The 28,000-nt window shown below is 55.2% G+C and overlaps 1 protein-coding gene across 2 annotated transcripts; it reads right to left on the bottom strand.

Moving 5' to 3' along the window:
* Positions 1-3: 3 nt before the first annotated feature.
* SLC9A3R2 (SLC9A3 regulator 2) lies at positions 4-27,993 on the bottom strand. 2 transcript variants are annotated; one of them, XM_414851.8, is made up of 7 exons: positions 27,738-27,993; positions 22,984-23,241; positions 7,662-7,838; positions 6,046-6,199; positions 4,095-4,138; positions 3,716-3,778; positions 4-2,275 (listed from the first exon to the last, which is right to left on the bottom strand). In XM_414851.8, the coding sequence occupies exons 1-7, from the start codon at positions 27,945-27,947 to the stop codon at positions 2,117-2,119; spliced, it is 1,065 nt and encodes a 354-aa protein (XP_414851.5). In that variant the 5' UTR covers positions 27,948-27,993; the 3' UTR covers positions 4-2,116. The 2 variants fall into 2 exon arrangements, with proteins under 2 accessions (XP_414851.5, XP_046756909.1); XM_046900953.1 differs by lacking the exon at positions 27,738-27,993 and adding an exon at positions 25,432-25,509.
* Positions 27,994-28,000: the final 7 nt, after the last annotated feature.

Genomic DNA, 28,000 nt, shown 5'->3' with positions numbered 1-28,000 from the left:
TGATACATGGGAAAACAAAGTTTATTACTGACATTACAGTGTATATTATGTTTTTACAATACAGCTAACAGCCTTACACTTTATTGATTTTTTTTTTCCAAGTTAAATGTACAGGAACTGAATAATTACTACTGAGCTACAAGATGTCAGAAATATGATAAGTGCTTTAACCAGGAGCAGTTTCCATGGACTAAGCAGAGATTAAGATTTAAAAATCTTATCAGTATGCATTTGCACACCTGATTTCTTTTGATCTGCTTTCAGAACTACGCGTTCTTTCTTTTTCCTCCCCCCTTAACTACAGCAGTCCAGTCTTGTATGAGAAACGTGGTATTTACAAATGAGTCTTTGCTCTTGACGTGCATCGTAGATTAAGTTCTTGGTGTAGTGGGGAGCGCTCTGCCCTGCACAGAGCGGAGCATTGGGGGGTTTGGCTATGCAGGCACTGGGAACAATGTGCATACCATGAAAATGTGGGGCTCCTTCAGTACTTTCTCCGTTCTTATAGAAGCAAATATTTCAGGGACTAAAAAAGAGAGGAGCTAATCGTCTTTGAAGTGGGGTAGGGAAGAGGCCTGTAGCTAATGGCAGAGTCCTGGAGGGGAGGAAGAATCTCCCCCCATCCTGAGCCGTCATTCTGCTGCCAGTCTTGTCCCCAATAATCCAACACCTGCACCAGACCCTCTCCATTTTTTTTCCCAACCTATTCAGCCCATCAACAGTTTGCACTTTCGTAAAAGAGAAATCCTCTCCTCCACCCCTGAGGGTTCCGTGCTCCCTCCTGCCAGCAGCCAAGCACTGGTCCTATGCTGCAGTCAGAAGAGCAGCACGTGGTATAAGGCACCTTTTAGTTCAGTGTTTAGGAAACACAGAGCCATTGCAATATCCATAGTGCACTGACTAACCCAAAGGCCTCTACCTTGTAATACAACAGCTCTGGGGAGTAACAGTGCAAAGTCGCAGCCAAGTCTTTTGTTTAGAAGAGTCATCAACACCCAAGTTATTGCTGCCATTTGCATTCAGCTGGGAAACATGGCTTTACCAGATGCCCAGTCCCTCCCCACTGCTGCATGGCCAGCACACAGTTGGGCTCAGGGCTGCTGGGGGGGAGCAGACCCCACAGCCAGACCCTCTCTGGTGCACTGCATTCCATTTTCCTCCTTCACATCCAAAGGCAAGCAATAAAGAGCTTAAAACAACTTCAGCTGTCATGCTTTACATTTGGAGGACTTGAATACATTCTGGGTATTAAAAGGACATAAAACCAAAGCAGTTGCCCATGACATCAAACCTTTTCTAACCAGAGTTCACTCCGTAGCTGACCCTATGACCAAGGAACACAGGGGGAGTGGGGCCAGGCCCAGCGTGCCCACCCCAAGGGCTCCACAGTAACACACTCAGCCCTGCAGCATCTCTCACACTGTGCAGATTGTGAGGTTGGTGGCATCTGGTGCTGCGTTTGTGCTCTCTGTGCATCCCCTCTGCAGCACTAGGAAGTGGAAAAGGGGTTACCAGGGCCAGGACAGGAGTCGCTGTTGGGGAGGGAGGTCCCTACATTAACTGGAAACAGATGGGGCTTCATTCAAAGCAACAGCAATGAGAATACTTTCATTCCCATAGCAAAGCTAGCGAGTGATTCACAGCCTCTGTCTGTTTTCCTATCACAAGGGGCATGCCAGTCCTCCACCACGGTGCCCCCATCTGCAAAGGGGCACAAAGCATCCCACGGGGCTCAGCCTGGGACACCTGCAGACCCAGAACACCCCAGATAAAAAACAGTAACAAAAGCCTAAATAATGCAGGTAAGAAACAAGAGTGAAACTCTTCCAGTCCTTTCTCAGCAGGAATGGGGACAGCGGGAAGCCAACCAGGCTGAATGCGAGCAAGGAAAGGAGCTTTGGTCACATTTGTCTTATGAGAATCGCTGGTGAGTAACAATAATAATAATAATAACAATAATAATAATAACAATTAAAAAAAAAAAGACTTTAAAATACGCTTCATAAAAGCAACCAGTGAAGAGCAGAGCACAAAGCATCTCACGTGGACACTGCAGGAGAGCTGCGGGCACCTCCAAACGTCCGAGCAGGGCAATGAGCACCGCCTCCAGCAGGGCTCAGAAATTGCTGAAGATCTCCCGTTTCTTGTTCCAGTCCATCTGCGGAGCCCTCTTCTTCACCCGCTTGGCCCGCACCTTCTCCTTGGCCTCGGCTGCCGTGGGGCTCAGGCTCAGCCCGCTCTCCTCAAACGGGTCCCTCTTCTCTGAGTCTCCATCCTGCAGGGAGGGACAGATGGAGTCAGCGGATGACCTTATTGGAATCGTTATTCTGGCTGTTGGAACCACCAAGCAGCATTTAAGCCTTGTGCGCCCAAAGCTCTGTTAATGTCAAAGGATGAGAACGTGGTCTTTGGGCACCTTACCTGGAACACTGGCACTTAGATCTGAACAAGGCTGGGAAATCAGTGCAGTAATTACCCTGCCTGTTGCGGGGGGTTGGAACTGGATGATCTTGAAAGTCCTTTCCAACCCAATCATTCTATATTCTACATCACCACACTGCCACCAGTGTGAGGTCAAAGCCCCTGCCTCGCGCTGTCTGTGGTTTAACCAGCACAAGAGCTGCAGGGCCACAGAGTTCTTCACTACATTGCAGCCAGTGGCTCCTGCCTGCCCAGCTGGCCGTGCCCAGTGCGTTCTCCTTTGGGCACTGTACAGAAAGGTGCAGCTTTCCATCTGGTAGAGGTGCTTTATGGGAAGAAAATCAGTGACTTTCTAAAATCACTGCCACTGCTGCAATGTGCCCTCAAGCCAAAAGCCCCCATTGCCCATAGGCTCCTCTTGCCCCTCTCGTTCCTGTGATAGGTAAAAGATGACAAACATACTGTAACCCTGGGGTACAACTAATGCACAAGCCCAAATGCTTTGTGCTGAACATGCAGCACTGGGTTATCCCAGCCCTCACCCTTCCTTGGGGTCTACAGGACAGAGAAGGACTGACCCTGCTGGGTGCTGCACCAGAGCAGCTGCAATGTGAAGCTCCTGCAGCAGCACCACGTCTGTGCCAAGGTTTTGGCAGACAGTGCAGCTCCTGATCTTGATGCCTGCAGAAGTGCCCCAGTGCAGTGCTTTGCACACACCATGCTCGCATAAGCACAGCAGGCAAACACAGAGAACAAAGACCTTCACTTTCAACATCTTAAAGCCTGTCCTGCCCTCTAGCATTGCTGCCCTAACACACACGGTACTTCCTGCAAGAGAACCTCTCCAGCTTTGCTCTGGCTCACGGATGCAAACCGGTTCGCATGCACTGTGCAATTGGGCCATGCATTATTTAATGCTCAGAGCAAAAGGGAGCCGCCAGCCTGCAGGTGCCTGGCTCAGCCCTGAATGCAGCTGCTGCTCACAGCCCTCCTTGCCCAGCCGGCTCTGTGTGCTCAGGGGATGCATGCCCCACTGCAGGGCTCTGCTGGCACCACACACCTTCATCCCCTGGTGAAGGGGAAGGAATGCAGTGGTTCACGCTGCACCTCACACGGATTTACAGGGCAGGGCATGACAGAGAACTCCCTGTATTGATTGCTGGGTGGATGCAGGTGTACCTAAGCCTACAATTTGAAACTGAAATAGCATGCCAATGTGTTTTTACACAGTACCATGGCATAAACATGTACATACGTATGTGAAAAGAAGGCAGCATGTCTTTGGGGTTTTTACCTCGGATTCCTTCCCAGGACTTTGAAGGTCACTGTGAGATGAAGATGTGGATCCTCCATTCAGCTGTGGGAAACAGAAACATGAGCTCAGGTTGTGCGGAGGCAGAAACAATAAAACCCAATAACCACATGGGGACAAACCTCACAGCCAGCCCCAGTGCAGCACCCCATGCCTGCAGGGACAATGGCACATGCAGGGTGCCATTCCTGGGGAAAAGGCACAAACGGGGCTGAGCCCAGCCTTGTGCAAGCCTGAAATTAAAGCTACAGCAGGAAGCAATTCTAATTAGCCAGCAGTGCTTAATTGAGCTCAGTGAGCCTTGGCAATGCTTGGAGGTTCCCTCTGCTCTGAGGCAACCTGGGAGCATGTGGGGACTCACCTGCATCTGTGCAGATCCATTTGTCATGGGCTGAGGCACCACACCTGCGGACCAGGCAGAAGAAACACAGTGAGTGGACTCATAGGGACTGCCAGGCTGGGCTCCATTACAGGGGCTGCAGTCCCAACATGGCCCCAGAAGCCCCCTGTGTGCCCTGCCCTGGAGATGCAGCCAGACCCAGCGTGTGCCCCCCAGAACCGTATTCTTCTGCAATCCCAACCTCATTCGATTGCACCCTGTTTTCATCAAAAGAAAGCCCCTTCCAGGAGGGAGACTAAGCCACTTCCCTCCCTAAGCTCTGCATTCAGTGTGCTCCTTTTTTTTTTTTTTTTTGACAGTGAAATCCTTTCTCCTGGGAACTGTTTAATCGGAAATCTTACAGACCAGCCCAACATTCTTTGCTGAAATCAGCATCTTGTTGGTGTTGCAACAGCATGTGGCAAGCAACCCGCCGCCTTTCATGGACCTTGGCGTATTATTGCCTACTTCCAATAATTTGTGTTAATAACGTTCCATACAATGGCAAATTCAATGCAGATGAGCTGCCAGTTCCCACAACCAAGTCACTGCTCAAGGCAGCCTGGGACAGATGAGACACGGTGCTACAGATGTGCTAATTGTGACAGGGTTACTGCCTGAATTATACTTAACACAAAGACTTCCTGGGGGCACAGAGACCATTCTGTGCCCCTCTGTCACCCCAGTGGGACCCTGAGCAGCCCCCAGCCTACAGCAGCCGAGCAGAGAACAGCACTGTGTGCTCACTGTGCAACACGGCACCCAGTGAAGCAAGAGCAGTGCTCAGTGCCAGAGCAGCTTGTAACTGCAGCAGCCCAGGGCTTCTAACTTACAGCTCCGCAGCCATCGTGCATCATAGCATCAGTAAGGTTGGAAAAGACCTCCGAGATCACTAAGCCGACCCCCACCCCATCCCACCATGCCTAATGACCATGTCCCTCAGTGCCACATCTCCACTTTTCTTATCACCTCCAGGGACGGTGACCCCACCACTCCCTGGGCAGCAGCACCAGTGCCTGAGCACTCTTTCAGAGAAGAAACATTTCCCAACATCCAGCTTGAACCTTCCCTTGCGTAACACAAGGCCATCACCTCTCATCCTATCGCTGTTACCGGGGAGAAGAGGCCGACTGCCCCCTCACTACACCCCCCCATCCTCCCTGTGCATGGAGCAGGAGCCAGCACCCGGCACTCACGCACCCACCCGCACGGCCCTGGCTGTGTCCCTGCTGCTGGGAACAAGGGCCCCTTTGTGCTCATGCCAGCAGACCGGGCTCACACCGCTCCTCCTCGAGCCCACTCGGAGCATCTGACACCGCTCTCACCCCTCAGAACGCTTTGACTCTATTTCTCTGGACCAATCTTCCCACAGAGCACCGGACCAAGCTTGGGTCGGATGATGACAGGGTGTGAAGTGGACAGACTGCTTTTCCTGCCAGCTTCCAGCAGCAAGGGAAACATTCCCTGCAGCAGATATCTGTGTGATCGCTGCTGCGTGAAGCCCAGCGTTGCGTGTGCACATGGGGGCCGCTCCGCACTTCTCCCCTGCACCCTCAGGCTCCTTTGCCAGGGGTCATCACGCCCCGCAGCCCCATGGCAGTGCTCTGCTCCCAGACCCCGAGCAGCCCGGGGATGCTGTGCTGGTGGCACATCCCAACAGCTGGACCGCTTGCCCCGAGTGCTGCTGCACCCATCGCCCCATCCCACAGCATGGTCACCTCACAGCCGCCCTCTGGCAGCCAGTTCCTATGTTAATTATTCACGGTGTAACAATAATGAGTTGTTTTGTGGCTGGGAGTATTCTCACTGTTTATAAATAGCTGGGTGGTGCTCAGGAAACCACTCAGGGATGAGACAAGGGAAACATGACTCTGTCACTCCTGAAATCCCACCCGTGTCCTGGTGAGTCACGGGGGTAGAACCAGGCTCTCACCTTTGGTATGCTCTTCGGTGGGGGTCACCCCCAGCTTCTTGAAGTACTCATCCGTCTCAGGGTCCACCACCAACAACCTGGCTTCGGTCTCTCTGGCCTTGATATGGGACACCACTTCTGAGTGCCGCAGCCCCTCCACATTTATCCCATTCACCTGCAAAGCAGCAGCGTCAGGCCGCAGCAGAGACATCTCTGACATCCCCAAAAACCTCTGCACGTGCTCCATCTGTTCACTGCAGGGGGCTGGCCAGATGACCTTTAAAGGTCCATTCCAACTCAAAGGATTCTCTGGTTCTATCTCCTGAACTCCACTGGTCCCAAAGGCTCTGCCATTTCCCCACCTACACGAGTGCTCAGGACCACGCTGGTTCCCCTCTAATGACTTCAAGCCCAGTATTCACCTTCAGTTTGCCCCCAAAACCTCATCTTGCCTGAGCTCATCTGGGTGTCCCCTTCCAACAAGGCATGAGGGAGGATATCCCGTGTCCCAGCAGCCAGGCAGAGCGTGATGCTTGTCTGCCCCTGACGCACTGACTCATTTTCCCTTCACCGCACGCGACCTGGGAGCCACCAGCAGACAGGATTGTTCCTCCCAGGCAGAAAGGGAACAATTGTGATTTCTAGGCATTGTTTGTGCTCAGAAATGAACACACCCATTGCCTGGGGCCAGCGCAGCCCCTGCAGTGCCAGCACTTAGGCTGCGTGAGACAGAGTCCCAAGGAGCCAGCCTGGCTTGTAGCCATGCCCCATTCCCACCATTACCCCAGGGGCTCACCACTGTCACCCCAATGGCATCCCATGGTCACCCCACTTTCACCCCAAAGGCACCCCACGATCACCCCAGTCCTGCCCCAGGGTTCACCCTGTCTACACTGACCCATAGGGAAACCCCAAAGGGAGCTACACCCCTGCTCCCTTGTACCCCTGCACGCTGGTACAGCAGGGCTGGGAGCATCAATTATTTATCAGAGCCCCAAAGAGCCGGAGTGGGGGGGGATCAGGTTTCCGAGCTCTCTAGCTCACCCCTCGCTGCTTTGTGTGTGCTGGGCACTTGGCCAAGGGATGATAAATAAATAACAAAACCCCTCACTGCCATGAACTGCAGCCATGGGTGTCCCAGCCCAGCATTACATCGCCACGGTGCCAGGGCAGAGCCAGGCTGGGGGCACGGTGTGGTGCCCAGCTGGGAACAAGTGCTGCCTGTCTGTCTGTGATGCTTTGAATGGGGGAACTCATTCTTCAGTAAAAACACCAAGAGACAAACAAGGCGAGGGGAGGGTGATTCTGTGCAACATCAAAAATTCTGTTGTTGAGCACTGAGCGGACAGGAAATCGCTTCCAAGAGCGGTTATTCCCCCCCATCTTTCACAATCCTATGCTTTAAGATCTCTCTGCCAAGCGTTTCCCCTGGCTCCAAGCTCCTGCCCTGCCCAGCAGCGTGATGGATCTGATGGAAAAGGGCATGGGACTGGACCTGGATTCAGCATCACGCTTCCCAGCTGAGCATCCCATCCCTTCTGCACTTCACCTCCCCATTTCCAGGAGGACCCACGTTGGTAGGACCCAAAAAACCCAACAAAAGGACCCCAAAGCACATGTGCTGAATGTGGGGTTACCTCCACCAGGCGGTCCTGGGGCCTCAGGCCCGCTCTGGATGCTGGTGAGTCGGGGTCAACCGAGCGGATGAACTGCCCCGGACGGGACTTCTCACTGTGCAGGTTGAAGCCATAACCACTGGGGCCTTTCTTCAGGTGGCAGAGGCGTGGACACAGATCTTTCTGTCCGTTTAAATCCTGATTTAAAAAAAGAAAGATGATGGGGAGAAGGTGGGGGGGGGGGGGGATAAGATGTGTTTGATTTATAGGCTTGGTTTTGTTCCGAATCAGCGTTGAGAAGGAAGCAACATATCTGCACACTATCCCCCCTCCTTCCAGCTCAACAGGGACAGGTTAACAAATGGATTTCCTCTCATTGAGTTTATTTTAGAAAACTAATTGTCCAAAACCATTCCAGAGAAATTGAAACAACAACAACAAAAAGAAATGCATTTCCTCAGCCAACAGCAGCCCAGACCCACCCACCTCAGCACCACCTTAACCCCCCAGCACTGACTGATGGCAGCACTGTGCATGGCTCCCAGTGACTCCAGCATGGCTCAAGGCTTTGTCCTCACCTTGCTACTGGTCATTCCCTGCGGGGATGCTCTGAGTGAGCTGGGTGATGCCCAGATCTGGAGCTGCATCCTTGGGGATGGCACCAGGGGATGGGCAGCCCCATCCTGCAACCAGCTCAAAAACGACCACAAATAACTGGGAGTAACGAGCAGGCTCAGAGCAGAGAGGGATCATCTGTGTGTCCACCTGGAGCCATATGGCACAGCTGCTCTACAGCCACTTAGCAGTGAGCCTATGGAAACACTGAGCTGGGCAGAGTGAGAAAGCCCTGCAGAAGTCTTTGCAGAGCAGTTGGGTTTTTGAAGAGAGGAATCACCAATCCTGCACGCTGTGCTGCCCCAGGTACCCGCAGCACATCCAGGCTGAGCTCTCTGCAAATATTAGTGGAACACGTGAGGAGTTCGGTGCTTCACCTCCATCACGTGCAAAATGCTTTATGGTTCCTTGGGGCTAACAGGAAGCAGCACACAGCAGGTTTTATCCCACTGCTGTTCTTGTGCACCGGGCACAGCAGCACAGCCATGTCCTGGGCAGGAGCTGCTCAGAAATAGAAAGTGCCTTTGGGTTTTTTTTTGGGTCTGTGGTTTAAGGAAAACATTCCCTGTGGCAGAGTTCTAAATCTGCACGGAAAGCAACACTACTCCCACCTGCTATCAGACCTCTATATCTATCTATCAGTGGGATGATCTCTTACAACCTTTCATTTAAAACAACAAGAAAAACCATCTGAAAAGACATTCCCCATCCCCCGGCTAAGGGCAACTGGTACAGCTGGGTGGGGACCTCCTTTGGGCACTTTGACCCAAGAAACACCCTGGGCTTCCTTCACCCCATACACCCACTCAGCAGCGACCCCTCCACGCACGTTTTCCCCAAAGGAAAAGCCCCCATACAGCACACACGGTGCGCAGCGCTCGGGGCTCAGTGCAGGCTCAGCCCTGCGTTCCCATGCCCCCGCGCTGTGGGTTCACCCCATCTGCAAACACTTCCAGCTCTGCGGCAGCCGAGGAAAACAGGAAATGATTCAATGCTGGAGCGGGCTCGGTGCGACCTCAAGGGATGCGCAGGGCTGCAAGTGCTGGGAACAGAGGCTGCAGAAAGGAGCGCGTCCAGAATCACCTACTGGGGCTTAGAAATAACCTTTATGAGCCATTTTACTCCAGTTTTAAGGGGTCGCAGCTCCAGCAGTGGCTCCAAAGCACAGTGGCAGCAAGTGAGGCTCTGGGCTCCACCAACACCATCCCCAAAATAAACTGCACAGAAACCACTTGGGAGAGGACTTCTGCAGCAGCTTTGTGGGGTGCTCAGCACTGTGCCCTGCGTGGGCACGCTCTGCTCCCACCACCACGTCCTGAAGCCAAGATCCACCACTGAGACGATTCAAAATCTTTCCCACTTCAGCCCCAGCATCAGCTCCAGAACTCCCCAGGAAGACCCGTCCAAGCGCTGTCACTGCTCCCAAAGCTCCCAGCTGTGGCTGTCTGCAACTGTTGGAACCCACAAGGCTCCAACAAACCCCTCTCCGGGACTGAGCAAACCCAAGTTCTCTCTGCTCAGGCTCAAGCACACGATGAAGCTCTCTGCACCGATGCACTCTGTTCCTCCTGCCAGCTCTGCTATTCATTCTCTTCACAACCTGTGCCATCATTGCCCTGTCATGTGCTAGGAAGATGTTTCCTGAGCTCCCAGGGGTGTTCTGCCTTTGGGATGCCCCAACCACACTCTTCCAGATGCCACCTGAACCCCGCAGACGCTCCGCTCCTTCCCCTGGCTGCACTCACACACTGCAAAGCCAACAAAAAATGACCTTTTATTTCTCTCTTTGCATGCAATCAGCAACCTTTTGGGGGGGGGAAATCCAGATGCCACAGCACCCACTGATCTCATACATGGGACTGAAAAGCCACGGATGTCACATTTGCCCTACATCGCTGCTCTGTGCACACACCCACCTGTGCAGATGTGTCCATGCAGATAAGAGCTGCACCAACACAAAGCTGCAGTGCCACAGCTCCAGGCACACCACCACCATACCAGAAGGAAGCCATGCAAGCCGGCTCCATTAAAAAGGCACAAACAAGACATTAAGTAACAATGAAACACTTCCAATTAAAAAGGGAAAATGAGAAAAACAAATCTGTTCGGGCGTTGCCAGTTCTCGTGATTTCACTGCAGCACCTGAGGTTTGCAGCACTGCCATCCCCAAGTTTGGCTGTGGCAGCAGCATCCCACCCTGCAACAAAACCCATCTGCCCCATGGAACTCCTGGTACCCATCATGCCTTCATGCAATGGGGCTCACCCTGCTGGGATGCTCCAAATTGAGCACTGGTCTAGCATCACCCTCCAGCCCCCCACGCTTTGTGGGTGAACACTAAAGGCTAAAACCCCTTAAGAAGCCACACTATAGGGGCTATTCCAGAAATACAGCATTGGATCCAGCGTGGATGCAGAGCTGTCCTGGACAGGAGAACGAGGATGGAGCACACATGAATCGCTCCCCTGGAAAAGGGACAAAATGATGGAGCTCCTCTGTACCGGGGTGCCCCAACACAAGCTCCCAGCCCCATGCCCACCCCAGCTCAGGGTCACTGCTGTTTATGTGGTGCAGCCAAACCATCCCCAAGTACTGCTATAGGAGCTGGATACCCTCCAAGTGCAGATCACCCCATGACGCATCCAGCTTTTCCACCTCTGCTTCAGTGGAGTTGGACAGAACGCAGGCAGGATCACTCCTGCCTAATTTGCATTGTTCACATACTTTCTTTCAAACCAGCTCCCGTGGCGTTTCCTCTCCTTTTGCACACAGTTTTGGTCACAAAATGGCCCCTTTGCTCGCTTGCTTTGCTCTCACCCCTGGTGGCAGCACCAGCACCAGGAGATGCCATGAAAGGTAGGACCCAAAGCAAGAAGGGATCAGAGCTGCAGCACATGGAACAACAGCACAGGGTCCCCAAACAGGGCATCCCCAGGCCCACTCACTCTCTGTCCCTGCTATCAGCAGGGGTTTGCTGCACCCCTTTGGGAAGCACAGCATCAGAATGCTGCAGGGCTCCCTGCACCCCTTGACAGCCCCCGATCTAATCTGGGGTGCTGGAGGCTCCCTGCAGACGCACATTTCACCCAGCTCCATCCCACAGCCCTGGAGGCAGCCAGAGCCAAACACAGCTCCAGATGTTGGTGGAAAGCTATAAATAACAAAGGGGAATGGGGGAGGGCCAGTTGGATGTCAGTCCCATGGAAGCACAGCAGATGTTCCCTCCTCGTGGTGTCAGAGAGGAGCTGGGATGTGTGGGCTGCTTGGAAAGGAGTTGGGGAGGAAAGTGGCATTTCCAGCACCCAGAGGTGCTACAGCCACAAAGTTCACTTTATTGGCTCTAATTGAAAGGTTCTTCAGCCAGGAGCCTGCTGCCGTCTCCCAGGCCAGGAATAACCCCAGGGCAGGAGCAGCTCAGCCTCCACACAGTAATCACACTGCTGCCATTTTTATACAGCCATAGCCCTAATTACCACCCTGCTCATCACCAAAGGTGTCCTGGCTCAGACATCCACAGCCAGGAGTGAAAAATCTCACACTGCTCTGCAACGCAGACACAGCAGCTGACTGACAGCTGCTCTACAACTCCTTTCCTTAAAGCATCCTCCCCACACCAGCACAACACCGCAGCCAGGAGAAAGTTCTGCCCATTCCCCAGAGGACAAACATCAACAGGAAGGCACAAAGTGCCAAAGGAACAATGCACAACGGGTACAGCAGTGCTAACGGCACCCCAAAAGTGCAGCCCCTCAGCCCCAAACAGTGCTGAGGGCAAACAGGCAGAGACCTAAAAATGTCCCAAATCAGTCAGCTGCCACCACATAGCCTGGGCACCTCTGGCACCGTGCATCTCAAAGGGGAGGAGACGAGCAGTGTGACCCCAGGATGCAGTGCCCCCATCCCTGCCGGCCCCACAGCTTTGTCACTGCTGCCCCAAAGCGCAGCACAACCCCACTGCCAACACAAAACGTGAGCACCGGGCTTCTGCAAAGTATCACAATTGCTTCCATTATTTAAATTGCTTCAATTACCTCAATTACATCAGCTGGGTTGGAGCTATAGAAGCACCAAATATATTATATATATATATTTTAAGGACAAAAGTCATGATATGGATTTGCACTGTTTTCTTTAACGGCACTCCTCCTGCAAGCAGCCCTGCAGCACGCAGGTGCTCGAGGAACGCGGTTCTGACAGCGCTGCTCCGGGCGCTGAGCACGCAAACGAGGCACGGCGCCGGCTGGATGCCGCCCAACGCACAGCACAAAGGGAGCAAACGAGCATCGCAGGCAGGCTCACAGACAGCAAAGTGATTCCAATTAGCAGTGGAAAGCATCCAACCCGGGTACTCAGCAGGACCTACAGCCAAGCTGCAGCTGATAGCGCAATTTGGATATTTTTGGTGAGCGAGGTCTCGGCTCCTATCAGGACTGCTGCAGTAGAGCAAGCACTGAGGTCGGGGTGGTGACGGCACTGTCCCCATCCAATTGCATACGGGGACTGACAGCAGGCTCAGCACCCAGCCACAAAGCCCCCGAGCAGGTTTGTCCCTCACTTGGTTCTGCTCTACCCTCGGACACAGCCCTGCAAGGATGGAATGAGCCATATGTACCGAGCGCCGCAGGCAGAAGGACACCCACGTGCAGCACAAGCACTCTGGTTCAGCACAAAGCCCCTAAGCCTCAGCTGCATGTTGCTGTAAGATAACGCTCCCCGTGCCTCCAGCCCCAACCCTGCCAGCTCTCGAGAGCAGAGGCAGTGCCAAAATGCTGTGCTTCCTCGAGAGCAGTGGGCACCTCACTAAGATCAGCACCACGCTGTGCATCACCCTCCCCAAGCCACGCTCTGCAGCAACCAGGTCTCCTCTGAGCTGCACCACGCTATGACACAGAGCTGAGCCCTGGCCACAGCCCCTCCTGGGACACCCAGGGCTCGTACCCTCAGAAAACACCAAGCAGGAGGGAACACAGGCAGGATGCAAAAGGGCTGGGGCAGAAAAGGAGCCCCAGCCCTGCTGTGACAGTGCTGCCAGCCTCAGGCACACCGTGGGCATCTCACACCAGGGAGAATGATGGGGAGAGTATCCTGCTGGCAGCCTGCTTTCCACCCACGTGTCACCTCCCAGTAACTTGCTGCCAGAGAAACAAGACCGTGGCCTTGCTGAGAGCAGATGCCCTCAGGAGCAGGGTTAAGCCTGGATTCACTTCTTTCCATACTCCCCAGCACTGCTCTGCAGCACTACAAATCCCCACACCGCACAGGGCATGCAATGGGGTGCCACAGCCAGCATCCCCTGAAGATGGCCACATGTCCTCAGTGGGGACACGCCAGACAGGGACCCCAGGGCAATGCAGCTGCCCTATGCTGGGCACCACCATCCTCACCACGCGCCATGAGCTCAGCCCAGCCCTGCTGATACAAGTGCCAAGCACTGCAAGCTCCATGTCATTTCTCAAGAATCCTTGCTAGCTGGGGAATTTCCCAGCAAAGCACTGCAAGATATAGCCTTTTTCCCTCCCCCTTGGCTGGCGTTGGAGCAGATTCGGACACAGAGGGAACCCCTCTCCCCCAGCACATGCATTCCCATCCGATGGGGCGGGTGCAGCAGCGCGTGCTTGGCAGGGAGCAGCTGGCCCCAGTGGTGGAAGAAAATTGGAGGGGGCAGGACAGAGGAACAGAAAACGCCACGTGCATGTGTTTGCTTTCAGAGAGAAAAACTTTTCCAGTGCAATCTGCCAAGGAAACGCACAGCCGCGAAGCCCATGAGCTCCCTGCTCCAGAGGGGAATTGCTATAGGATAAGAGGGCAGTAATGCAAGTCCTTGCGGGCTGGGAATGTATCCACAAAGAATAACATGGGATCGACATTCCAGCAATCCAGCAGAGCCAATGGAGCTGTGTCTGTGGGTAGGAGGAAGGCAAGGAGCAGTGGCTGCACTGTGCCAGGCTGAGGGAAGGGGGAAAATATCTTTCCCACATCCTTCGCACACTCACTGTGAACCCCACCGTGTCCCAAAGCCCCACTGCCACCATGTCTCCATGCCCCCAGCACCTGTCCAAGCACAGGTGATGGAGCACAGACCTGCCACCTCACAGGGCAGAGCTCCAGCACATCCCACACATGGGCTGAGATTGCTGACAGAGGAGCTGGGACAACAGTTCTTGCCAGAGCCACCCCCGTAAAAGCACCGACCTCACAGCATCAGCTGCCCTTTGGACTCCCCAGCTTCTCACCGAGGCCAAGCCTTGAGCAATCACCACATCATTCATTAATGCTGACCCCGTTAACTGCCTTTAATAATCCTGGTCATTACCAGGAATCCAGTCTTATCAGCTTTGTGCTCCCACTGCGTGGGGGGAGCACTAGGTGTCACCGCGATGTCCCCAGCCCTGCAGCGGGCACATGCCCTGCAGTGACCACAACTGCTCAGGAAAACCCTCCTGGGGATGGCAGAACTCCCAAGTGACACTGCAGGGCCACTCACTGCTAAACCCCAATGCCTGCAAAACATGGCACAGGGCACGGCACAGGGCTCCCATCCCTGCTGACCCCACACAGCCTCCCCCAGTCCTACGGTAAAGCTAAAGGCACAGCCATGGGTGCTATTTGCAGTGCACCCCATGCCCAGTGCCCACCCCCATGCACAGAGCAGGGGAACAGGCGCTGCACTGTGAGCTCCGGGAGCACCGGGGAAGTTCAATAGTTTACCACCAATATTTGTCTTGGCCAGGCGGCACGGCTCGCTGGAGGAAACGGGGCGGGGGGAGGGCTCCCTACATCCTCTGCATTCCTTAGAATGAAAGTAAAGGCAGTGCTGCAGCACCCATGCCGGGGGTTAGCTCAGTGGAAGGCCTTTTTTGATTTTAAAGCCATGCAATAAAATAGCCGGGGGTGCAGCTCCCATGGAATGAGGCACCTCGCCCCTGGCTCTCAGCACGTCCCACCAACTATCCCCTCCTCCCTAAGCCCCACAGCTCACAGCTTTTGCACCAAGCCTGCCCACAGCAGAGCTGGGCACACCACCTACACCCCATGGCTCTGACAGAGCTCCATGTCTGTAACCCAGCCTCTTCTGCAGTGATGTGAAGGACGGAGATGTCGCCAGCATTAGGAGAACACAGGACTGAACTGAGAACTGACACGATGAGGAACAGAGCTACTTCCCATACAGCTGCACCGCTCCACTCCAAACCCACATTTTAAACCCAGCTCCAGACGGCTGCAGAAGATCATAGAAGGGCAGGGGTTGGAAGGGACCTCAGCAATCACCTTTAAAGCTGCAGGGCGCCGAGCATTTATCACCACCAAGGCTACCGTGCTGAGGCAGATAAGGGGCAGCTGTGGCACAGCCCTGCATGCTGGGCACGTGCAGCACAGGCACAAAGAGTCCTGATAATCACTGGTGCCAGCACCAGGCCCCGGCTGCAGGCATTGATAACCACGGTGAGGTGAACACATGGTTCCCAGCAGCCCAGTGCTCAGTTGACACCATTCCCTTTTCTGAATCCCCCTTACTGCAGGCTGCCTCTGTGGGAAAAGCTGAATAGAAATGAGAGCCCCAAAGCAGCACCAAAAGCAGCCTCCCCGTGCATGGCCTGGGCTGGCAGAGAAGGGTCAGGGTTCTGGGATGCTCAGCAACCACTGGGCGGCTTTTATTCCTGCCTTGGGGATGCCCCTCCAGCATACGGCACACACAGCCCATCCCCAGGGCACACACAGCCCCAATATCAATGCAAGCCCTGTGCTCATAAACAGCTTCCAGGCAAGAGCAGGGCGCTTTTCTAAGCAAAGTACTATTCATCCTTCTTAGTGCTAATTAGGGCTTGTCTTAATTAAATCCCGCTAACCGTGAGCAACCACAGGGCCAGAATTAACTGATTTACCTGGGATGCTCTCTGGTTGCTCACAAGGGATGCTCAGCCCGCAGGGATGGGGAGCACTGAGGCCAAATGCCACTCATGGCAGGAGCAGCTGAAGCCCCATGAGCGCCAGCAGGCACTTGGGGGGGAGGGTGACACAGTCCCATTGGCAAGGAACACACCGGGGCAGGAGGTCAACCCACGGGGCAGTGAGCAGGGATTAGCCCACCCGCTGCCCTTTGTGCCGCTCATTTCTTCAAGGGGATTAAGCCCTGTAAATCCCTAAGAGGGTTTAGTGACATAACGCCACGGGGACTCCTGCAGGGCCAGGGGCTGCACTTAACAGGATTGGCAGCACCGAGGGTCTGTCTTGCAACCCTACCAACTCACCACTGCCCCATCCCCTTCATCTGCCACTCCGGCACCTTGAGGAGCACAGGGCACAGCTCAGTGCCCCCCAGCAGAGGGGAGGAGCGCACAAAGCCACCCCGCATGCTGCTGCAGCACCGGTACCTATAGGGAACAGCCCTTCCCCTACTAGTGACACTGCTTTGAGCATAGCTTTCAGGACTCACTGCTAATGGATCTCTGCACTCACCCCATAACAGATTCATGCACGGCTTTAGTGGGAAAAGAGACACTTGGCCACAAACCCAGCTCCAAATCTGGCTACGGCTCCAGCACACACAGCAGTGGAACCAAAACACTGGGGAGTACAGGCAACAGCAGCAGTGAAATTAAATTACAATATGGATCTTGCCAGAAATAATTACGTCTACAATCCAGGTTTTAATTCCTTACGTATAGAAACCTATGGACCAGGAGAAGCCCTGTGCTGATTAAGAGTTTAGTTTTCTCTCTTATTTCCCAAGCTGGAGCCTCCAGAGGCCGCCGCCTGTAGAAGCTCCATGCCAAAAGACAGAGCCAAGCACCGAGAGCCAAAACTGGACCTGTGAATTGAATGTGCTGAGCTCTCCTGTAACGTCGGGTAAATCACTGAACCTCTCGGTCTCCCCAACCAAAGAGCAGAACAAAATGCATTGAAAGGCGATGACACAGCCGTCGTGCCTCACTCGTGCGCTGTGACGGCTGCAATCAGCTCAGGGATATTGCCCTGCACATTAAAGAGAGCTCTTTAAACTCCATTTGGAAGCAGCCTGCCTGCCCAACAGCTGGAAGCCGCAGCCCCCTCCAGCCCAGGAATGCGTGCTGCAAAGCCGCCGTACGCTACACGTTTGCTCCATGTGTTTCCACTCCCCACAAGCACTGATGTCACCCTGACACCTTCCCCCGCGCCTGCTGCCTCCCTCGGCCACAGCAAATCTCCAGTTCCATGCACCAACACGGAGCAGGGATGTGCCCAGAGCATCGCCCACAGCAGCACCAGCACAGGAGCCAGGCACACGCTGCTGGGCACTGGGGATGGTGCTGGAGGGACAACAGGGCTGCATGGTCCCCACAGTTCATTGGGGGGGGGGGGGGGGGGGGTGAAGAGGGGGGTCTTAGGAATACATAGTGCAGCACAAAAGCAATGTGGTTTTAAGGCAACGAGCCCTGAAGCGTTGAGCACGTTAGAAATCAAAGTACTTAAGAAAACAGACGGCTTTGCACACAAAAACAAACTCATCACAAGAAACACCTTGCAAAATTAATAAATGAAGTCAGCCCTGCTGATTTGCAGCCCCAGAGCTTGTGCCACCCCCAGGAGCTGCAGCCCCTGCACCACAATGGGATCACCACCCTGGCCCTAAACCACTCATGGGGACACAGCAGTCACAGCACAGACACAGCACTGCTGCCAAGGCTCATGCAGAAGGCCCAGCTCCTGCCAGAGCTATTTTAATTTATTGGAAACCATTTAATAATCGCGCTATTGAACAGAACCTCCAAGCAGCTGGCAGGGAGCGGGCTGTTATTAAAGCAAGCTGCTCAGAGCATCCCTGTGAGCAAAAGGGGCCAGGGCTGACTGCGCTGGAGCACGCTGCGCTCTGAGGATGCAGCAGGCTCACATCTCCTGGTGTCAGCAGCGTCACCGCTTTGGGATGTGCTCACTCACCCGCACTGCTGTCCCTTCACAGGTCTCCAGGGCTGACCTCTCTGTCCCCTTGGGAGCACACAGCCCCAGGAACAAAGGCTCCCGGCAGGACGCAGCTCCTCCTGGCTCTATCTGCCTCTTGCTTTTGTGTTTCACTAAAAATATCCCACGGAGGAAGTTTCAGCCATGGGGTGGATGCTCTCCTCCGGGGATGGGCTTCCTGCACCACCCGACATGAAAATCCTCCCCTGGTGAGCTGCACACTGCCCCCACTACCCTGCAGAGCCCCTTCTCCCAATGCTGTAGCAATGCCCAATGAACCCTTCTCCTCCACAGGTTCATCACAACCCGAGGCTCCAGCACATCTCACGTGCCGCAGCACCAGCCTAAAGTTGACAGCAGAACAAATAAAGTCAGAAGTTCACAGATCGCTGATGCTCAGAGGGTGAGCAGAGAAGATTGGAAAGCGCAGGGATGGGACTGCCCCCATCCCCAGCAAGGCAATGGGACAGAGCCCCAAGCTGCACAGACCCAAATGGCCCTCAGTTGCCTGCACAGCGCTGCACTACAGAGAGCTGCAGAAATGCATCCAGCTCCTGGAGGTCCCCAGCGCTCCTGCAAAAACACCAGTGTCATCCCCCTCCTTTTCACTAAGCACCACCCTCCTGGGTGGTCAGCAATGGCCTGAAAAAATGGCTATTTGTGTGCATTTCCCCAGTTCCCACGTCGCTGTGAGCTGCTCCCATGTCGAGCGACACACGATGCCGGCGAGCACAGCTCCATCAATAATGCAAAGGGGTCAGCGCCAGCACAGGGCTGCCGGCTTCCCCACATGCCAGCTCTGCCTCTGGGACTAGATTAACATGCTAATCCCAAAAGCAAACCCAGCCTCAGTTCCTGAGGCTGAGCTCCAGCACCACAGGGCGCTACCCCCAGGCTCCTTGCAGCCATTTCCACTTTTCCAGCAAAGGTGTAGGACACCACACTCCATCTCAGACCCACAGCACACAGCAGAGCAGTAACCCAAACTGCTGAGGGCACTGCTGATGCAGCAGCTCCAGAGCAGAAAGGCTTGGTAAGGTTGGTGCATGTAAGGGAGCGCTCCTGCTGCCAGGCTGGGACCCAGCTGCAGCTTGAAGCAAACTCAAGCAGAAATAAAGCTGCAACTACTGCAGTGTCCACACAAAGATGCTTCAGGAAGAGCAGGGAACACAGCTGGGATGCAGCCACAGCTCCCCTGCTCTATGTTGGAGGGCTCATCTGAGCCTTTACCTGCCCTGGGCAGGGGAACCAGGGATGGATCCTGCTGTCCCCTCTGCTCTCAGCCATTGGGACTGAGCAGCACAGGATGCTGTAGGGAAGTGCTTTAATTTAAGCCATGCACTTATTTAAGTTTTGTTGCTCTTTTTTCTTTCTCTCCGAAGTTCATAATTACTGCAGACACTTCTGCTCATGTTAGGCTTTATTACATCTCTGTGGTTATTCTACAAGCCCTAAGTTTTGGGCCTCAACTGAATTGGCAAAGTTCTCCAAAAACATCTGTGCTATGTTACTCTTCTCTCAGCACTCCGGCAGAAAGCTGGCGGCATGAGATGTTGCAATGCAGAGTTTTGTTTGCAATAGAAACAAAGCTCTTATTCCTGACCCCAAACAGAAGGGTAAATATTTACCACCCTGAAGTCAGCATTGCCCACACCTGCATGCTGGACCCCTGGGCTCAGTGCTCCTTGGGGAGGCTCACAGCCATCCCCAGGCCTCCAGCTGCTCCTGGTGTGTTGCAACACAGTACTGTCGCTGCAATGCCTTAAGTCCAAAGGGATCACCCATTTTCCTGCTGTTTGTGGCTTATGGAGCAAAGCTAAGGGTTGCACCATCCCCCCAACACAGCCAAGTTCCTCCAGGATTTCCAGCATCAGGAGCTGAAGGACACCACTCAGCAACTGCCCACATCACAGCTTGCACCACACAAAGACCATGTGTGGTGTGGCAACAGGACCAGACCTCTGCCTGCAGCACTGAGCCCATCACCCAGCCCCAGGGATGCAGCCAAGCCCAGCTTGCAGCACAGCCCCAGCATTCCCATTTAACACCTGGACGCTAGTTCCCTTGCATTAGAACTGAGAGAACAATAGGCTGCTTGAGGTGAGGAGCTACTGAAGACGTGTGCTCGCCATCCAAATGATAGAGGAGTCATAGCAGTCCCTTTGCATCCCCAAATCATGCTTTGGTATGACAAGAACAGCAATGGGAGAACTGCACCATTCCAAGCGCGTCCCAAAGGCCTTGCTGTTGTTCTTGTTTTGCCTGCAAACACAGCTGGAGAACAGCGAGGCACCGATCCCAACAGCCACAGGCAGACCTACACCACAGCCCTGGACCTCAGCTGCCCACACACCACAGCACGCTGCCCTGCTGCCTTGTCAGCCCAAGCATTCATTTAACGGCGCTGCCCCAAAGGCACCTTTGCAATAACAGCAAAGGCACACAGAGCAACACTGCAGAGACAGGGTCACATCTCACCTCCCTGCAGGAGGCATCGGGGTAACCGGCTTTGTTTGCCTGCAAGGAAGACAGCACCTCAGATTCACAGCAGGATTCTTCTAGAGGAGATTTTGGGCACTCAGGGGGTGTCTCCTCCAGCAGTGAGAGAGGCCACAGTGCAGAATGGGGCCTTGCAGTCCCTGTGGCACCACAGCCCGAAGTCCCCATGGTGCTGTGCTCCACTGGGCGCACACTGCTGGCAGCCAGCCCTGCCACCCTGCTCCCTGATTTTAAATAGGTGCTGAATTATTCATAGCACTACAGTGCTTGCTGGAGGCACTGCTCTGGCACACCAGGTTGCACCTTAACCTCACTGCCCAGAGCTGCTGGCACTTCTTGCCCTAAAACAAGCATGGGGGGAGGCTGGCAGAGCTGTGCCCGCCTTGCCTGCTGCATCACATCCCTACTGCCACGTTTTCCCCCCTTATTTCCAGTTGTTCCTTGCTGTACTGAACAACTGCCTGGTGCTGAACAGACCTGGTTTAGGGGAGCCCAACTGCAGGGCCATCAGCCTGTCTGAACCCAGCGCTGGGGGACACAGGGTGCTGCCTCCCTGAAGCAAGCAGGACTGCAATGCACAGAGCCAGGTCCTGCAGCTCCAGCCACCTGCGGCCCCAGTGCAGCAGTGACCTTGGACAGGAAATCCCACAGCACTCAGCTGTTCAGAGAGCTGCTGGCAGGAGCAAAACAACAGAGGAGCCACTGCAAGCACCCAATGGGCTCAGAGCCGCTCAGCAGCCCAGAAGGAGCCCCAACGGGGGGAGTGACAGCTCCAGGAGTCACAGCTTCTGGGGCGTCCCCATGGATGGTATCTACCTGGGACAGTCCCATCCTGAGCTCTCCCCAAGGCAAAGCCACCACAGGTCACTATGTCCTGTTTGGGCACTTCATCTGCTGGATGCCAGCATGGGTTCTGGTACCACCAGCCTCAAACACAGTGGTTGCTCCCTGCGCTTATCCTCACCAACCCCACAGCCCCTCTGCAGGGGGTGGTCCAGGCACTCCCCCCCCCCCCCCCACTGCACCCCCCTGCCTGCTCAGCTCTCCCTGTCCCACCCTCTCCTTAGAGGAGCTGAAACCCAAAGGCCGGAAAGGACCAGCCCGTTCCCCGCGCCCAACTTCCCGTCAGCACAAACTGTTGGATTTCACCCAGCAAAAGGAACAGAGACAGGATAGGAAACCCCCAGCCTGGGAAGCCATGCACGGCTGTTCCCACTGCAGCCCCTCTCTCCCCAGTTTCCCTCTCCTGTCCCACCGGCCACCCCAGGAGGTTGCGAGCCCCACAGCTCTGACCTCCATTGCCACCCAGAGCCCTCCGGACACCTTCACACTGCAGCCCATCCTCCATCATGTCCAAGAAGGGCAGCCCCCTGGACCAGCACAGCCCTGACCAACACAAGCAGTCTCATATGGGGAGGGGAAAGAGGGTCAGAGGCAGAACCCCACACATAACTCTGCTGCCTGCCCTATGCTTCATCCCCATGCAGAATTTGCTTGAGCTGCTAGCCCACAGGGGCTCCTGAGGGCAACAAGTGCTAAAGCTGGATTTGGGAGCAGGGAAAGCCTTGCACAGCCTGGTTGTAAGCAGCACCATGGTGCTGCAGGGTTCACCCCCTCAGTGATTCAGGTGGGGACAGCCAGCTGCATTTTGGTGACAGGGACTGGCTCGGTCCCTGCCATGTTCACACCCCATGCATGGGCAGAGCTGGGGCTGAGCACTGCCTATCTGTATGTGCAAGGCTGTGCCATCACCGCCCTTCCAACAGGGAGCCAGCCATGGAAACTGGACATCTTCCACCTCAAATTCTTTCCTTACTGAAAAGGAGTTTACCAATAAAAGGCGCTTACTGCAGAATCACAGCCCAGACTCAGACCACTTGAAAAAGAGCTTATTTCCTTCCTATTTCAGCAAAGAGCTGAGAACACATTCAACCCAGCTGTACCCTCCATCCTAGAAGTGAGAGAGAAGAAATGGACTGAGTTAAGGAGTCCAGCTTCACCACATGCACAGCCTGTACTGCCTGTCCCCACAGACAAGGGACAAGGACATCAGCCAGGGCAGCTCGGTTGTCCCCAGGGCTGGGTGCCCTCCTCAGCTCTCCACAGCTCCTCCAGGAGCAGCCAACACTGCTTCCAGCAGAGCAAACAAGGCCATGGGGCAGCTCACCCACAGCTTTCAGACACACTGAGATCCCCAAAGCCACATACAGAAGGTTCGCTGATGGGAAGCACGCTTGCAATGGGACACATCCTGCTGTCCAGCCCCACATTGTGCCACCGGCTCTGCCCTCACCTTCCTGCTGCTGTGGGAGGAGAAGCTGTGTGAGTGCCGCTGCAGGCTGCCTGCGTTCAGCTCCAGCTGTGGCTTCCACACCTCCCCGTTGTCGCTGCCCACTGACTTGGAGGGCGAGATGCTGGAGCCCAGCAGGATCCCGCTGTGTGCCATCTCCTCCGTGCATGTCAGGCGCAGGCTGCACAGGTACTCATCCGTCTCCTTGTCCACCACCAGCAGGCGGGTCTCTGTCTCCACTGCTTTGATGCGCTGCACCACCTGCAAAGGAGAAGGAGAAGTGAGCAGAAGCCCAGAGACTCCCCACTTCTTGGGGGGGAGCTCTATCTCAGGACCCTCAGCCCATTGGTGCTCTCTCCCGCGGCTTCCATTTCACTGCAAGGTGCACATCCGGTGCTGTTTCTATAGGCAACAGGGGAGGAGGGCAGAGATTTGGGATCTTTCATGCTGGCACAGCCTGCAGCCATGGGTGACAGTGACAATTCCTTCCAGCCCAACCTAAGCGATGGATCTGCCCAGGGCAGCTGCAGACACACTGCTGGACATCATCCCCTCTGCTCCACTTGCAAGCGTGCTGTTCCATCACACAACACACACCCTGAATCCTGCTACCTGGCTTCATCCCTCACAAGGACAGAGCAGTTTCACTGCATAAACAGCCCTGCAAACCCTCATCCCCTTTACCTGGGGCTTCTTTCTCCCCCCATACCCAGGGATAGGGCAGAGAGCCAAACTCAAGGTGGAAAACTGGGTTGCACCAAGAGCCAGTGCACAAATGCAGTGTCTCAACTGCCTTTGCTGCACTCACCCCAACAGTGTCCTGACTCCCCACCCCCACGACGCACCCCTCCCCAAGCAGACTTATGAAAGCAACAATCTGATCTGTGCATTCATCCCTCTACATGACAGGACAGCAGAGATAAGGGAAACCAGCACCAGGAGATGAGCCCATCCCTGCTGCTCTCCAGCTCCAGGCACGGCTGAATGGGACCATTGTCCTCACACAGCCTCACTTTTTCACGTTCTTTTTTTGTGACTGCAGATCCTCTGAAAGGAGCTGGCGGTGTCAGCCCAGCAGGGAGGAAGGGGAGCACAGGGCAGCTCACACGTGGGAAAGTGGAGAGCTGCGCTCAGCTCTAGGGCAGTTGAGCGGGCACATGAGTACAGCACAGCAGGGTGGTGTGGGAATAGGGAATAATTGAGGATGTATGAGGGAAAAGGGCAGAAAAAGACTCCAGAACCCCCCCGCCTGCAGCCTCAGGGTGGTATCCCACTGGGCATCACCTGCTGCCTGCGTAGGCCTTTATTCCAAAGAGGAGGAAACTGGCAATGCAGCTCTGCCACCCTCCCCAGCTGCAGGGGGACACTGGCACCACTCATGGCCCTGTGACACCCTGCATGTGCCGGGGAAGCCCTGAAGCAGCGCAGGGTTCCTTACAGCTCCTGCCCTATCTAGGTCAGGCCAGCCAGATACTGCAACTGCCAAGGTTAGAAGTGACAAACGAGCCTAATGTGCAATTAGCCAGCATTTATTTACTCCCCTGCAAGCTCCATTCAAGGTCAGAGCCAGTATCTGCAAATGAAAAAAAACCAACCAAGACAAAATTTATAGACTGCAGACATGGCTGTGTGCGCTGAGCAAACCAACCCAGTGAGCACCAATGCCCACCGCCCCGCACCAGGAGGGCTCCCACCCACAACCTGCCTGCAGGGTGCTGCTCCACCGAGCCCCAGAAAACCCATCTGCTCCCTTTCAGATCCATTTCTGTGCAACACCAGGCGATGCCACTGACACTGGCAAAGCAGCACCTGTGCCAGGGCACACCTCCAGAAGGGGACTGGGAGCAGACAGCTGATGCGCAGGAACAGGAGATGCAGATGGGCAGCAATGTGGGGAAGCATGCAGGAAAAGCAATGGCAGAGTCCTGCACATCCCTCCCTCCTTCTCAGGCCCTACAGTTTGGGTCCTGCAGGCACTATTGCAGCACAGTACTTCTCACTATTGGCAGGGAGAAAAGTCACACAGATCCAATGAAGCACCACAGATCTGCCATCAGCGCAGGAGCTGGGCTGGTCCCTGCCAAGCACCACACACTGTGGAAACCACAGCTGCCAGGGCATGTTCCTCAAAGCTGCTGCACAAAGCAAAGTGTTCTCCTTTTTGGAAAACCCCCACGCTGCCACTGGCGCTCAAGCATCATACAAACTGCACTGCGTGCACTGAGGAGCTCATATCACAAGACCCAACCCAACAAGCTCCCAAGTCCTTCCAAACAGCTGCAGCACTGGGACAGCAAAGCAGAACAGGACAGCAGAAGCATCCCAACCCAACATGGGTGCCACGAAGCGCTGCCCATGGCACAACAGGGCCAAGCTGCCTCCAGCTCCAACAGGAGCAACATCTTTACAGATGGAGCAGTGGGGCTGAGAGCAAAGCACCCCATCTCCTACCCGCCTCCGAGCCATGGCCAGCACCCAGACCCGCAGCTCTGAGGACAGCTCAGCCTCCGCTCTGCATCCGCCACCTCTGGATCTGCAACGCACAGCTCCCTGCCTTACATCCTCCACAGCTCCACCCAAACCCGCTCCCACCCTGGGAGCCAGCACCGGCCCAGAGCAGAGCCCTGCAGCCTCAGAGAGGGTGCTGGCAGGGGCTCAATTCTTCCCTTCCGCTCTGGATGCAATACCTCTATGCACACAGCTCTGGTGTCACCAGAGTGGACCTAGGGGCTTTCCCATGCCACCAGCACAGCTTGATCACCTCTGGACTTGTTTTGCTGGTGTAGATGTACAAGCAGAAGAAGGCATCCTACCTGAGGCCACCAGAGCACAAGCTCCCACACACTCCCCAGGATGTGCCATTGCTGCACAAAGGGGCTGCTCTTGGCCACCAGCACTGTGGGCACTGCATGAGCTGTCACAGCTGCAGGACACAAACGTGTCCCACACACAGCCCCATTTCAGCCCCCTCCAAGGTTTTGCTGTGCAATGGGATCAGAAGTACAGCACCCAACTACTCCGTCCACCACCAGAAGCAGACTGCAGTGCTGCATCCCAGGCAGGACAGGACACCCTGGGAACACATCCTGCTCTTTATATTACTAGCTTTGGCCAGAAACAGTTACAATGAACAGCAGGACCTTGTTTGCTCCCAGTGCCATCCTATTGCAGCTTCAGATGCGCATGGAGAAGCGTTACTTGTCCAAGGACAGCAATCACAACAGTGTGAGGAGGAGAGGCTGCAGCAGTACTCAGTTCCAGCTGTGCTCGAGCGCCACAGCAGCATCACCCATCCCACAGCATGCCCTTGGTTGGCATTTTATTGGGGGAAGTCATTCTCCTTGGCTGGGCAGGAAGAGCAGGTGCTGGGGCACGCTCAGGCACTGGTGCCACTGCAGCAGGAATAATCTGGTGCCGTTTGCTCCCCAACAGCCCCAGCAGGACACCCCGTCCTATGCTCCACAGCAGTGATGCCACAGCTCCATCCCTCTTCCACCAGCTGGAAACAGGAGAGGGAAAGTCTCCCCCATTCCCTTTGGCCTACAAGAAGCCCCTGCGTGTTTCAAAGCCGCAGCAGGCTGCCTTGGATCTGCTATCGCTCCTTCCCCAGCATCCGAATTCCAGCGGGGAGCAGCAATGCTTTCCAAGAGGGGAGCGCCGCCCGCCTCGCTGCCCAGCGGGATCAAAGCACGGAGCCTCCAAGGGTGGTTTTGAAATCGCATTCAAGACAAACATCAACTTTCACAGAGCTGGCTCAGATTATCCAAACAGGCAAAATCAGCATGGGAACCTACGAATCTAAGCACAGGGGGAGAACTGAGGGCTTTATTGGAGTCACCTGAGCTGCTCATGGTGCCCTGAAAGGTTCTGCCCTGGTGCAAACCACATCCATGCCTGTAGGTGGAACTCGGAACCCATACACACACCCCAAAAGAGCGCTGGATCTGAAGGCTGCACAAGGCACAACCCTCCTGTGCAACAACACGTCGCTGGCAGCGGTGCCAGGCCCTGCACTCAAGCCCTGGACCCAATGCACCACGGTGCCGTGCAGTGGCTGCCACGGCCTCAACTGCTTGTTCTCTGGGAGTAACTATTTAACAAACATTTGGTTTTATAAACAGAAACGGACACGGCCTGAAGCGTGCAGCTCTTCCTGCAGAGCTGGGACCCAACTTGCTTGGATCCCCTCCAGCTCTGTCCGTGCCCTATAGCAGACACTAAACCCTACAAAGCCCTATCACCTTTCAGCCATTCAAACCGCTGAACATCTGCAGGGCTCTATCTGTAGATTTGGAGGCATCCCTGCCCGGCCCAGGCTGCAGCAACTTGCCTGAAGTGGCCGAAAAAAAGCACCGAGCAGAGCCGGAAATAAAGCCCGGGTCTCCCGATTCCTTTTCGCCACAGATTGCATAACACAGCAGCGCCCTGCCCATGCCAAAACACCTTCGGCTCTCCCACCTCACTCTCCTGGCTGCCACGATTACAACATCCTCCTGCAGCGGGGACACGGCCGTTCTCGTGGGAACGAGGTGTTCCGGGCTGCAAGAACTCCACGCAGGCCGAGCCCTGCGCTGGGTCACCTCACCCACCCTGCCGAGCACCCCCAGCACCGCGCGAGGAGGGGATGCTCCGAGGGGATCCGGGGTGATGTCTGCACGGGGCAGCCGGCACCGCGGCTGGGGGGCTCAGCACTGGGGGGGAATCCCCGCACTCCTCCTCCCCACCCCTCCCCTCTCCCCATTCCCGGAGCCCCGGACCTGGTGGTGCGTTTCCTGCTCCACGTTGAGCCCATTCACCTCCACGACTCGATCCCCAGCGCGCAGCCCCGCCGCTTCGGCGGGGGAACCGGGCTCCACTTTGCGGATGAACTGCCCGCTCTTGCCCTTCTCGCCGTGCAGGTGGAAGCCGTAGCCGTTCTCCCCTTTCAGCATATGGCACAGCCGCGGTTTCAGCTGGTCCTTAGCCATGGCCGGGGCGGGCGGAGGAGCGCGGCGGAACGGAGCGGAGCGGAACGGGGGCG

Source organism: Gallus gallus, chromosome 14, assembly GCF_016699485.2.
Source record: "Gallus gallus isolate bGalGal1 chromosome 14, bGalGal1.mat.broiler.GRCg7b, whole genome shotgun sequence".
Lineage (NCBI taxonomy): Eukaryota > Metazoa > Chordata > Aves > Galliformes > Phasianidae > Gallus > Gallus gallus.
Note: the sequence above shows the minus strand (reverse complement) of the source record. Positions and strands in the feature narration are given on the sequence as shown.

Excerpts from the sequence above, each read along its gene's own strand:
- SLC9A3R2 (XM_414851.8), bottom strand. The coding sequence starts at position 27,947 with ATGGCTAAGGACCAGCTGAAACCGCGGCTGTGCCATATGCTGAAAGGG. Across the intron at positions 23,242-27,737 it reads AGCAGGAAACGCACCACCAG|GTGGTGCAGCGCATCAAAGC; the intron begins GTCCGGGGCTCC and ends TCTCCTTTGCAG. Across the intron at positions 7,839-22,983 it reads CCTCCCACAGCAGCAGGAAG|GATTTAAACGGACAGAAAGA; the intron begins GTGAGGGCAGAG and ends TTTTTAAATCAG.